Source organism: Staurois parvus, unplaced genomic scaffold (genome assembly GCF_062004578.1).
Source record: "Staurois parvus isolate SC_StPar_1 unplaced genomic scaffold, SC_StPar_1.0 ptg000429l, whole genome shotgun sequence".
NCBI classification, from domain to species: domain Eukaryota; kingdom Metazoa; phylum Chordata; class Amphibia; order Anura; family Ranidae; genus Staurois; species Staurois parvus.
The window spans coordinates 2,309,003-2,323,429 of NW_028318225.1; the positions used below are offsets into that span (position 1 = coordinate 2,309,003).

At 39.2% G+C, this 14,427-nt stretch overlaps 1 protein-coding gene across 2 annotated transcripts in view; it reads left to right on the forward strand.

Moving 5' to 3' along the window:
* Nucleotides 1-14,427, forward strand: part of CTNNAL1 (catenin alpha like 1) — a 337,361-nt gene that overhangs the window by 272,316 nt on the left and 50,618 nt on the right. For both annotated transcript variants that reach the window (XM_089687544.1, XM_089687545.1), the window contains exon 12: nt 11,427-11,464. In XM_089687544.1, the coding sequence (XP_089543670.1) occupies nt 11,427-11,464 (38 nt within the window). The remainder of the gene's footprint in view (nt 1-11,426; nt 11,465-14,427) is intronic.

Genomic DNA, 14,427 nt, shown 5'->3' on the forward strand with positions numbered 1-14,427 from the left:
AGTTTTGCCACATTCACAATTTGTCCCAGCATTATGCATGTGCTGCCTCCTTATTTTCTTTTGGTTGCCCAAGACTGAACCCACCCTGCAAGAAACAAAAAATATTTGTGGCCTTGGACAGAAAACCAGGGAAAGGGGGGGGCTGGACTGTGGAGACAGACAGAAGGACATGGGGACAGGAGTTGGGCTGGACGTTGGGCAAACAGAAAAACGGGAGAGAGATTGGAATTTGGGCAGATGGAAAAATAGGGGGTTGGACACTGGAGAGACAGAAAAACATGGAGAAAGGAGACTGGAATTTGGGGGGATAGAAAATTGGATATCTGGGGCGCTAGAGAGAGAGAGCGAGCCTGTGCATGTGTGCTTTGCTTGGCTAATGTTACCTGATTGCATTTTAAGATTACTCATGGAAGTTTGTTTGGTATATTTATATAATATAGTTGTAGATATAATAGTTTGCAAAGCAGGCACTGCTGCCCCTAACCCAAGAGATAATACAAGCTTCCAGTCCACAGGTTCTCAGCTGGTGAATGCACCGAAGCTCCCATGCATCGGTAGGCAGTATGCCCCCCTGTCTTTTTTACTGCACCCTTAGATTACACAAGCTAGTTCCGGCCCTGTTTACAAACTTTACAAGATATTTCAAATTAATTAGAGTAGGCTAGAAATAACTGAAACTCAATGTATTGAGTATCTGATTTTACATTTTGACCACAGATCTGATTGAGTTATTTAAGTAAAAGGAAACTTAACATTTTTAGTTGCTTAAGCATTTCCTCTATATTTTTTTTTAATTTGAAACTACAAAATAACATACAACCAGTTGCCTTCAGAAGTCAATTAGTAAAAATGTAGTTCACCTGTGTACAGTTAGTGTCATAGCATCTAATCTTAAATTCACTTGTTTCTGGAAGGCCCAAGAATTTCTTTGAGAACCTATCTAGATAAACATAATTGTGAAGACTATAAAGCTATCAAAACAAGTTTGGTACTAAGCTCTAGAGAGGTATCAATCACCACTGTGTTTATTAAGAAAAAAAAATTCAGATTTTGAACATCCCCCTAAAATGCCATTAAAGGCATTGTTTAAAAATTGGCTGTGGGTGTTCCACAACTTAAGGCTGAAATAAGCTCATCTACCAAAGCTGAGTGACAAGGTAAGAGACACTAGAAAATCAATCATGTTCACTAATTATTTGGAAGAAGTGTGTAATAAAGCCAGCACCTGACCAGGATCTTGCAGTAAAATGTAATCTTATTGTCTAAACAAGGTTACGATACATGAACATAGCCCCGATTTGTGCTTTTCAGCCCTAAAAAGGCCTTAATCGACGGCTATGATTAGGGCTGCTTTGGGCTGAAAAGTGTAAGCAGGGGCAACACTCATGTATCTTAACACTGTTTACCATTAAAATTACATTTTACTGCAAGATCCAGGTCTGGTGCTTGCTTTATTAATTAATTAATTATTTTTTTTTATAAGTTAGGAGTTGGAGATCCACTTCTAAGATGGTGATGCTGTCCATTGGACGGCCAGAATTTGGATGCTTCATAAAGCTGGACTTTATGGGAGCTTGATCAAAACACCATTGCTAAAACTTGACCTTGTTTGTAGTTTGCTATAACCAAAAAACTGTACATCAACATAAAAGATTTGAACTATAAAATATATTAAAAATGTGACCTGGGTGCCATTTGAAAGGGGATGCCACGCCACTTATCAGTAGCAATGGTCGGGGCGGTGCTGGGAAATGCATGGGTATCCTTAACCATCCCCAAACCTTATTCAAGCTTTTCCATAGTACCTCCATCAGCAGTGGCCACTGTCCATCTAAGCACCTTGTGCTGCACCTCTCCCCGCCCCCTGCCTGTCATATTGTGCAGACAGACCTGGCTTCTTGGTAATGGTAGAGCTTCCACCAATATGTGTCACTGTCAGGTAAAGGCATGCTGTAAACAAACACACCATCAACCTTTCTGCTCTCCCTGCTGTCTCTGCTGCTTCCAAAAGTATAGGTATGCTGCTGGGAGTAGGGAAGCCAGGGTGGGGCACATTGACATGAATGCAATGTAAGGGAAACACACGGAGTTCCATGTAAGGCAAGACACTGAGAACTGACCACCATTGTAAGGGGGTACACAGTGTACTGACCATGACTGAAAGGGGGCGCACTGAGTAATGACCTCCAATGTAGGATGGTGAATAGTCCTAACCCCCACACAACATTTTTTTTTTTTTTGTTTTGTAATGTTGAGATTTAATTATTGTGCATTGCTGGCTGTTAATTGTTGTTTGTGGGAGGTTAATCATGCTGTGCTGAGGACCTAGTACAGGGTGCAATTTCAGTGCTTGCCATAGGTGTTATTTTTTCATAGGTTTGGCCGGGTTTACCCCCAAAACAAATGTTTACTTTTTTGATAGATGCAGGAGTGCTAAATCACTGGTGTCTTAAGTCTGGAGGCAAGACCTCTGTGCTTGAGTTTCCAGACTTGTACAGCTGCTATGGTCAGTACAAAGAGTTCCACCCTTTTGTCTTTTTTTTTTTTTTTTTTTTTTAATTCACATTAAAGTTTTTATTGAAATTTTTACTATGCAGAGTACAAGAAAGTGCATAATCGACATATACAGCTTCCCAGCTGCTAAAAACCGCTTTAAAATAAGGCAAAGGTTACAAATAATGTCTTGTTAAACATATCACTTTCAGTAAACTGTATACAATTGTCATAAACATTTATAATATAACTTTACCAAAAAGTGCATTGAGTAAGAGTTTAGTTCAAGAATGCTTATAGATTTGTTAAGAGTGAGGAAATATGCAGTAGGCAACATGCTAGGGTCACCAAGTTTTGTTTCGGTAATATGGGTAATTAGGTTGCATAATTGATTCCAACATGGAATAAGCCATGGACATTGCCACCAAATGTGGATAAGCATCCCCTTGAATTATCCATTTCTCCAACACAGGTTTAATGACTGTGAGAACATTTTTTTAATTTTTACTTAAGTGACATACCGGTGCATGAGCAATTTTATATACAATTTCTTGAGTCAGTGTACTGATGGAGCATTTATGTGCTAGTATACAAGCCTTCCTCTGTTGTTTCTAATGAATTTCAGTTTGTAAGGCAGCTTCCCACTTCTCTTTAAACCTATCTGTAGACTGGCTTTTTACTTGTTGGAACCAAGCAAATGATAGGAAGTCCTTTTAAACATTAGGCCTTGTAGACAGATTTTCTATGGTTGTAAGATCCCTGGAAAAACATTGCTTCTTCTGGTGGCTCATAAGTGTGCTTTGTATCTTTTAGATATGTCCAGAAAGGAAGTAATGGTATATCAATTGTCTTTTAGTGAGGGATAGGTTTTACTAGGCCTGCATGCGGGCAATGCATAGCCTATATAGACCTGACCTGTGTCTTTGCTTGAAAGAGATGATTGATACTGGGTGGGATGTCAGGGTTGTTGGCCATGGAAGTTAGGGGAACAGGTGCTGAAGAAAGGCTATTCTTTAAAGCAACCCAGTGGAATATATCTAAGGTAACTCCTATAAACAAACAGGTGTTGCTTCAATGATATAGGGTAACAGTACCAAGGTATCCATGGTAAGAACTTCAGGGGTATTTGAGCGGATGGGGTTTCCAATGCATCCCAATCTTTAGTTCTACGTTATCAATGCCAATCTATAATTCTGGCTATGTGTGTGGCGTAGTAATAATTCCTAAAATCAAGAAGACCCATTCCACCTTGGTCTTTGCGTTTGAAAATGAGTTGAGATCTAATTCTTGTTTTTTATGAGCCCAAACAAATTGGATTTGTAAAGTTTGTAATTTCTTATAAAAAAAATAAATCTGAGTAATTCTGATGAGTAGAGCATGCATCATATACTGTCTCGGAAAAATCGTCATTTTTAATTATCGACGTTCCCCCAAACCATGAAAAGTGCTTAGGTTCCATGTTTTCAAATCTTGTTTAATAGCCTTGAGTAAAGGTTAGAAATTGTGCTCATAAAAGGTAGTTAAGTTGAGTGTCAGCCATAAGCCTAAGTATTTTAAGGCTTAAAATTGCCATTTAAATAGGCAGTTTTGTGGTACTAATTTCACGGCCTCCTTTGAAAGGGTGAGGTTCACCGCTTCTGATTTGGTGTAGTTTATAAGTTAGATACATAACTATGTGTGATGAAAGCCTGTATTAAATGAGGGGTCGACATATGTGGGTGTGTCAGAAAAAACAGTAACTCCAATGCGTATACCTCAGATTTTTATTCCTAACCATGAACCATAAAACCTTGCGTAGATACATCATAATTAACCATTTTAATAAATGGTTCCAATGTTAAATTAAACAGTAGTGGTGACAGGGGGTGCCTATGCCTGGTACTGGTCTTGATAATAACCGCCTCAGTGTACCATTGGCTTTAATGTTAGCTGTAGGTGCCCTGTACAAAGTGGAAATTCATGCAAGCATATTGGTTTCAAGTCCTTTGTGTCTACAGGTTGCCATCCTAAAATCCAATGCTACTCCGTCGAAGGCCCTTTCTGCATCAGTGGACAGGAGAAAACCCTCGACTTTTTTGCAAATATGTGTAATGGATTCGTTTAGGCCTTAGTGACATTATCTTTTGTGTCCCTACCTGGCATTAACCCCGATTGACCAACGCTAATTATCTTCAAAAGTAGTGGCCTAAGGCGAATGGCCAAGATATTCCCTAGTAATTTTAGGTCTAAGGTAAACAACCATATAGGCCTGTAATTGACAGAGTTGGTTGGGTCCTTTTATATGCCTTTGGGAGAACTGTTCTGTGAAAGGAAGGAGGCTGGTATTTCCTGCAGTTCAGTTAGAGAATTTGGAGCCTTTAGTAGGGGTGTCTTAAGTAACCCAGTATAAGGTTTTTGGTTTTTTTGTTTGTTTTTCTTTACACCAGATTGTTCTGAGGAGTTCAGCCTCCTCTATGGGTTTTTCCAGATTACTGTCTGTCAAACCAGTTAGTTTACTCTGAGCTAGATGAGATTCAATAATTTGCACTCGATCCCCTTGTAAACCTGGTGGTTTGTGTTAAAGGGGTTATATAGTTTAGAATAAAAGGTTATGGAATTGTTCTCCAGTTTTCTCTGTGTCATGTTCAAGTTTGCCTTCATGATTGCTGATGCAATAAATGTTGACAATTTTAAAATCTTTTAATGTCCTGGCTAGAAATTTGCCACTGTTATCCCCATGTTAATATCCCTTTCTTAAAGAAAAGGACACTTATTTTTTGAACCCAACAACTGCTGTAGTAACTCTGAGAGCTCATTTTCAGATTGAACTATTAGGGAATGTTTATGTAAAGATTTAAACTGAGCTATTTTATCAGATGGTGAGAAAATCTCATCCTTTTCTCCGCTTACATTATGCACAGAATGTGATAATTTCGCCTCACACTACACATTTGTGTGCTTACAAAATGATCAGGGGTGCTGTAACTTCCCTAGTGTTGGGAGTAAAGGAATGCTCAATGTGCTCCGCTATGTGTTATGGGTACCTTGGTCTGTTAAGGAGGCATTAATTCTTCAATTGAAAGTTTTGGGTTGGTACGGTGTTGGATCCAAAGTTACGGATTTAGGAGCATGGTCTGATATGGTTTGGATACCAATAGAGGCTTTTTGGGGGGTGAGAAGGTCACTGTGTGAAATAAAAATGCTTAAATACTTGTCATAAAGAATCAAATAGAAGATGTAGTCTCTACCAGATGGATTGAGTGCCAAAAGTCAACCACCAGTAATGACTATAGCAAGCTCTTAAGTTTAAGTATTCTGTATGCAGCACATGTTTTCGCAGAGGAGGTACTGAATCCTGTAATAGATTCAGAGGAGCATTAAAGTCCCCTCCCAGAATTAGACATTCTGAAGAGAACCACTTTAACTCTTGAACATTTTGGTGACAGAAGTAGACATGGGATGTGTTCAGTAAGTAGACGTTGGCCAAATTAATTAGTTTTCCTGCACATGTACCTTTAAGACGCAAACACCTCCCTTCTGGATCTTCCAGTTGCTGCATCAGAGCAAAAGGGGCCACTTTATTTATGAGAATAGATATGCTGTTTGTTTTTGACATGGGGCTATTTGCATGATAGGCTGCAATGAAAAAAGTATTTGTGATCTTAGGAACATGCTGTGCTTTAAAATGGGTCTCTTGCATAAAAGCAAATAATGGTCCTCTCCTTTTAAATTCTCTCAAGATAGCTATTTTTTCTGGAATATTCAATCCTTTGACATTGAGAGATCACAGTAGGATGTTTCCCTAAGGAAGGATATATCATGGTGGAATTCATATATCAAAAGGTAATGGGAAGTATCGGAGATGTAGATACTCTTTAGGGTATCTGGTGTGATAAATAAAATCCCACAACAATGGGCAAAAAGGTTAGGATGCTAGGTATAATACCATTTTATCTCAATAATTCAAAGGTATAAAATTATACAAACATAAACTACTGTTGAGAAACTTCTACCAGTTAGGGGTAGTGGGAGGGTCAATTCCACAAGAGCAGAAAACCACAAAAAGAAGTTTTAATACTATAATTGATGTGGAGAATTCACAGCTCCGTATGCTTATGCACGGTCCAGCCTCCCTAAGTGTTCCATGTAGAAACAAGCCTCTAAAGGTGGCTGACATTGCATAGCATACCGTGGGCAAAAACATACATCTATATTTCCTGAGTGGGGTATGGATGTTAAGTAGAAGTATAAGCGCCCCATCCCAGGGCCCAAGGTACAAAAGAGATATGTCACTCATTAAGCATGTACGTTATTGATTGGGGAATGTGGTGAAGACACCACTACCCAGTGTTATCCTTCGAATGTTAGCCCACATTTTGCTACCATATATTACATAAATAGAGGAGTGTACCTTGGGGCCTGTGTCTGTGAGCCGATCAAACACTGCTACACAAACTATCAATATTATAAAAAATCCATCCTACATGTATTAGAGTGTGACTCATAGGGAAACTGGACAAATTATAAACAGCCACTTAACACAGTTGCGAAATCCTCAAGTACAAGTCTGATGTGCTACATCCATAAAGGAAAACCAAAAAGAAAAGCTTAGGTTTCCTCCTCTACCTGGGATGGTTTAACACAAGAGGACAGTGTTCCAGACCCCACATTTCCATGCCAACTATTCTGGCATTTTTTAGATCGACTCTCTTCGGGTGATGAGTGGTGTGTGCATCGAACTGCTCGCTAGAGGTGGAAGCCTAAATTCCTGATACTACTCCGGTACGTCAATTGGTTGAATTTGTATAGACTCACGAAAATCTGGATGATTGTTAGGAGTGCGTAACATAAGTGGTTTCCCATTACATGTGATATTTGGAGCAAAAGGAAACCACCATCTGTATACTATTCCTTTGTCATGTTGAATTCTTGAGTGTATTTGGGGACAGGGCTTGGAAAAGTGTACTGGTGTCTCCATTAAAGGTTATGAGCACATTTTGTCTCCCTTTTGTCAATATTCTTTCCTTCAGGGAGAAATTCTGTAGACAACAGATAATATCCCTTGGTGGGGCAGTATTTGGACCTTAGGCTCTCAGAGCCCTTTATATTTGCACAGATTCTAAAACAAAATAAGCAGGTCTTTCAAGAATATTGAAGACTCTTTGTGAGGCCTGTGTTATCTGATCCACTGTAATGGATTCCAAGATCACACACTCTGTAATTGTTCTTTTTGCCTCTGTAGTCTTGGTCCACTAGATATCTATTCATTGACAGTCACTTGTTTTAGTCTCTTGAAGCAGAGTTCCACCTAAAAAAAAAAATAAATAAAAGTCAGCAGCTTCAAAAACTGTAGCTGCTGACTTTTAAAATACAGCCACTTACCTGTCCTTCGATCCAGCCGTGTCCTCACCATAGCTGGTTTCACCAGCCATCTTCTCTCCCTGACGCGCGGCATCTTCAGTGTGGGTACTCGGCTGTGACAGCTTGTGGCATATGCGTGAAGCGTTACAATTTGTGAATGGCCCCATAGTCTTCTGGGAACTTTCACGTGTCCCAGAACACTACGGGGGGGGGGGGGGGGTACCGCTTCCAATCGCCTAGGCGATCGCAGCGGAAGTGGGAGAAGGTACCTATCAAATTTGGGTACCCGCTCCCCAAAAGTAGCCATCGTTAATGGGGAGCGGGGGACAAAAGCTTAAAGCGGAACTTCCCCTTTTGGATGGAGCTCCGCTTTAATCACACTCTGTGTTTGCCTGCATTCTCAGTATAGGCTAGTTGTTCAGTAAGGACTAGCAGATCTGCTTTCAGATCTGTGATTGCCACCAAGAATGTGGTTTGGATGTCTGTTGTTATGGCAGTCATGTCTGATGTGTGGGGGGGTTGTTTGGCATGTAGTGCCTCTTACCATATCATCTGAGTCCGATTGGGATCCCTCACTGTAATTGTCCCTCCGAGCTGGCACCATGTTGTCCACCTCCATGCCACCCTGAGATGAGACCTGTGTTTTGAAGATACAGGCAGGTCCATAAATATTGGGACATCGACACAATTCTAACATTTTTGGCTCTATACACCACCACAATGGATTTGAAATGAAACGAACAAGATGTGTTTTAACTGCAGACTGTCAGCTTTAATTTGAGGGTATTTACATCCAAATCAGGTGAACGGTATAGGAATTACAACAGTTTGCATATGTGCCTCCCACTTGTTAAATGACCAAACGTAATGGGACAATTGGCTTCTCAGCTGTGCCGTGGGCAGGTGTGTGTTATTCCCTCATTAACCCAATTACAATGAGCAGATAAAAGGTCCTGAGTTAATTTCAAGTTTGCTATTTGCATTTGGAATCTGTTGCTGTCAACTCTCAAGATAAGATCCAAAGAGCTGTCACTATCAGTGAAGCAAGCCATCATTAGGCTGAAAAAACAAAACAAACCCATCAGAGAGATAGGAAAAACATTAGGCGTGGCCAAAACAACTGTTTGGAACATTCTTAAAAAGAAGGAATGCACCAGTGAGCTCAGCAACACCAAAAGACCCGGAAGACCACGGAAAACAACTGTGGTGGATGACCGAATAATTCTTTCCCTGGTGAAGAAAACACCCTTCACAACATTTGGCCAGATCAAGAACACTCTCCAGGAGGTAGGTGTATGCGTGTCAAAGTCAACAATCAAGAGAAGACTTCACCAGAGTGAATACAGAGGGTTCACCACAAGATGTAAACCATTAGTGAGCCTCAAAAACAGGAAGGCCAGATTAGAGTTTGCCAAACGACATCTAAAAAAGCCTTCACAGTTCTGGAACAACATCCTATGGACAGATGAGACCAAGATCAACTTGTACCAGAGTGATGGAAAGAGAAGAGTATGGAGAAGGAAAGGAACTGCTCATGATCCTAAGCATACCACCTCATCAGTGAAGCATGCAGGTGGTAGTGTCATGGCGTGGGCATGTATGGCTGCCAATGGAACTGCTTCTCTTGTATTTATTGATGATGTGACTGCTGACAAAAGCAGCAGGATGAATTCTGAAGTGTTTCGGGCAATATTATCTGCTCATATTCAGCCAAATGCTTCAGAACTCATTGGACGCCGCTTCACAGTGCAGATGGACAATGACCCAAAGCATACTGCAAAAGCAACCAAAGAGTTTTTTAAGGGAAAAGTGGAATGTTATGCAATGGCCAAGTCAATCACCTGACCTGAATCCGATTGAGCATGCATTTCACTTGCTGAAGACAAAACTGAAGGGAAAATGCCCCAAGAACAAGCAGGAACTGAAGACAGTTGCAGTAGAGGCCTGGCAGAGCATCACCAGGGATGAAACCCAGCGTCTGGTGATGTCTATGCGTTCCACACTTCAGGCTGTAATTGACTGCAAAGGATTTGCAACCAAGTATTCGTTTGATTTATGATTATTATTCTGTCCCATTACTTTTGGTCTCTTAACAAGTGGGAGGCACATATGCAAACTGTTGTAATTCCTATACCGTTCACCTGATTTGGATGTAAATACCCTCAAATTAAAGCTGACAGTCTGCAGTTAAAACACATCTTGTTTGTTTCATTTCAAATCCATTGTGGTGGTGTATAGAGCCAAAAATGTTAGAATTGTGTCGATGTCCCAATATTTATGGACCTGACTGTATGTCTGATATTCCTAGTCATGGATGAGGCAGAGGAGCAATGTGAGTGAGCAAGGCATGTTTTGTCAGCTTGCCCATGGTGCGATGTTCAGGAGACAAGGATGAGAGGCTACAAGCTGCTGAGGGCTCGGAGCTCCGCCAATGCTGCCATCTCTGCTGTGTACCAGGCCACACCCCTTTCATTTTTATATTGTGTTTATACAATAAATGTACAGTGGGTGGAGCTGTACAGATAGGCAGGGGAAAAAAAACGAAGAATTGTAACAGGATTTTCACCCCTGAGTATGGGAGATCTCTGTAGAAGATCATGGGTCTGCCTAGCTCATGCATCAAAGTGAGTAAGGGAATGCTGTTCTTATCTATGGATATTTCCAATACAGAAGACTACACATGGTCCAGCCTGTTTCAGTGAAATACCACTGAAAGGTAAAACAGGGAGTTGAGTACAGCTAATTTTTTGGTACCTTCTGTTATACTCTTGGATGCTGATGGTTAATGGGGGTTGATTGGAAAGGTAATTTAGAAGCTCTTCCTTTATGGCCATGTTTGTAATAGTTGTACTTCCTCTTTTTTTTAAGTTTACTTAGTGATGATCACTGTGCTAATTACATTCAAATGCTAATCATTTAATTGTCGCAATACTTAAATAAAAACATAGTGCATAAAAACTCTCAGACGTATAAAAACTTCTTTCAGAAGTAACTGATAGAAATTCACTTTAATCCCAAAGATGTATAGGCATCCAAAATGAAAAGTAATTTTATAAAATGAATGTCGGAGTATTTATCTGAATACAATAGGTCTCCTACTGCTTACAAGATGATTCCAAGTGACCTAGTGTTTTGACGTAGTGGTACCCCTCAATACCTGCAAGTTTCTTTGAGATAAAATGTAATCAAAGCGATCCAAAAGATGTGTTTTGTTTCTTCACAACATGTAATGGGTTGAAATAAATAAATTAACTTTGCAAGCTTAGCAAGCTGCCTGGTCCTTTAGACGAGAAGTGCAAAATGTGTATAATTGGCATTAGCAAACCTGAATAACCTTGCATGTCTGTACTTCTTTAATTACATAGCAAACTGATGCAAGTTCTTCAAAGCATGAAGAAATCCATGCAAGAAAACAAAAAAAAAAATGCATAGTCATGAAACCTACAAAGATACACAACATATAACAAATAGAATAAAAATGCTGTGTATACATTATTTAAAATGTGCTGATGGTGTTTAATGGAGACAGAATGTTGCATAAAATATATTTACTCAATATATTAACTAGTGATTTGGTTATTTTTTTTCAACAGGTGAGAAACGTGCTTACCTATCTCTTCCAAGACCTGGGGTAAGTTAACATTCTGTGCAACACAGGCTACAGTTAAATGTTGTAAATCTTTATTGGTTCATATTTTCTTAAAGTGAATGTTAAAAAAAAAAAAAAAAAAAAAAAAACCACTAAATATCTTTAACCACTTCATGATCACCATGTTACTGTTCACGCCGTTTTTCAGTTAAGTGCTGCGGTAGTTTAATTGACAATTACTCTGTCTTGCAACATTGTACCCAAAGTAGGCCTATATAATTTTCTATATCACTTTCTTCTGTTGGTATTCCACCACTTCTTCAGTTCCAGATGGTTTTACCCCCTTCATGACCAGGCCATTTTTTTTTTTTGCTGTGCAGCACTGCGCTGCTTTAACTGACAATTGCGTGGTTATGCAATGCTGTACCCAAATTAACTTTATATAATTTTTTCACACAAATAGAGCATTCTTTTGGTGGTATTTTATCACTACTGGATTTTTTATTATATAAGAAAAAAGACCAAACATTTTGAAAAAAATATTTTCTGGTGTAAAACATATCCATTATGAAGAAATTAGATTTTTTTTTTTTTTTTTTAAACTGAAGTCAAAATGTATTTCACTACGTCTGTGGTAAAAAAAAAAAAAAAATATCCCAATAAGTGTATATTATTTAGTCTAGGAAGCTTTATAGCATCCGCAAACTGTGGTATTTATATTTGAAAATTGATCAGTTTTGATGTACTGACAGCCAATCTAATTTCTTGAGGCCCTTAAAATGTCAGGACAATACAATTATCCCTTTTTGTTAAGTAGACAGTCTGAGGCATTTAGGAAGAGGCATGGCGAGTTTTTTCAAGTTGTGATTTTTTTTTTTTTGTCACATTTTTTGGAAAATGAAATACATTTTTGTTTTTTTGTGTTCGTTTTTTTTACATACGGTCACCAGCGCAGAACAGCATCATGATATGACTGGTGTGGTGGTGATGAGGGACACTGACTGGTGACAGCATATTAAAAAAAAAAATAATTTTTTTTTAATAAAATATTTAAAATGTTTTATTTTTATGTACTATTTTTTTTTTTAATTCTTTTATCAGGCTAGTTGTACTGCTCTAGGTAATGAGGGAGTTTTATTTTATTTTTTTACACTTTGATGCCTGGTACAGTTAAGTTCATTGCACCAGCAATGCTTTTAACTGTCATGAATGAGTTAAGTTCATGACAGTTCAGCACATACTAGTGATCTGTGATTGGCTATAGGTATCACATGGTACAGGGTGCTGTGACATTGTGATCATGTAGTTGCAAAGCGACTGTGCAGCACTCCCCTGTGTTGATACAGGTGAAATGTGTGGGTACGTCACTTTGCTTGTATATGCCACCCACCCGCAGTAATAGTACTGTGGGCAGTCGGCAAGTGGTTAATAAGCATAGCTTTTTATTTCTAACTATATATTCGTAAATGACGAAAGACCAAAAGTTTGGGGGAAGAAGAAACATTCCCCTACTTTATAGCATAAAACGCATAAAAATTCCAAGACCGTACTAACACCTTCAAAATGACCCATTTTTGGAAAGTGGACACCCCATGGTGGTCTCACTTTTACCACAGTTTTTTTGATAATGAAACATGCTGTTATTGAGCTGGTTAAAAAAACTAGTGTGTGTATGTGTGTAATCTTTAAGAGGTCACCCGTTTAAGTCTTGTCTTCTGTTAGTCGAAGTTCCCTGTAGGATGAAATTGCCTTTCACTGAAATTGCATTGCATGCAGTGGACAGATCTGACGAACTGTCATTGGAAAAACCAAAAACCCTTTAAACACCTCACAATTTTCCAATCGTTGGTGGTCAATGGCACTTTGGTGGTCAGTGGCATTTTAAACTCTGCCCCCCTGCCCCAACTCATTGATGGTCAGCTGCACTTGAACCCCCCCCCCTTCCCCCAATACAATCCAACAGCAATGGTGGTCAGAGGCATCTTAGCCACTCCCTCTAAAGTAATTCCACAATCACTGATGTTCAGTGATATTTTAAAACCCATACCCCCCTCACTGGTGGATGTTGGCCATTCCATCCCCCACACCTTCAGTGTTAAACTAAAAGGACATACAGTTATGCCACCAATCCTAAGCAGGGACATCTGTCCAGCTCTTTAGTTACAACGGTCAGACATAAGGTGGTTTAATACACTGAAATCTACTGAAATTGTTAAAGTACCATTGAAGTAATAGAAGTTTTGATTGTAATTCTCCTTGTGAGTTTTCTGATTTCCATTACATGACACTTGAATAATGTTGTTGCTGCCCATCCAATGGATATATAGATATATATATATATATATATATATAGAGAGAGAGAGAGAGAGAGGTGTGTGTAATCTCACGGAAGTGAGAAAAACAAACTTGCGAACAAGGTAAGTGCTGATGACTACAGCACTATGTTTTTTGTGTTTTTTTTAATCATTTTTGGCAATGACAAAATCATTGCCGAATAAACATACCCCTATGGACTGAAACACGTTTTACATTTTTTGCTCTGGGTCTAAGGGTGTGGGAGATGATGTGGTTGATAACTTTTTTTTTTTTCCTTGTATATATTTGTAAACATTTGTCACATGCCACATCACCAGCATGGTTATCTCAGAAGTGAGTACACACCTCACATTTTTGTAAATATTTTTTTATATCTTTTCATGTGACAACATTGAAGAAATTACACTTTGCTACAATGCCAAGTAGTGAGTGGACAGCTTGTATAACCGTGTATATTTGCTGTCGCCTCAAAATAACTCAACACACAGTCATTAATGTCTAAACCGCTGGCAACAAAAGTAAGTACACACCTAAGTGAAAATGTCCAAATTGGGACGAAAGTGTCAATATTTTGTGTGGCCACCATTATTTTGCAGCACTGCCTGGAGTCATCTTCCACTCCTCCATGACGACATAACGGAGCTGGTGAATGGTAGAGACCTTGCACTCCTACACCTTCCCTTTGAGGA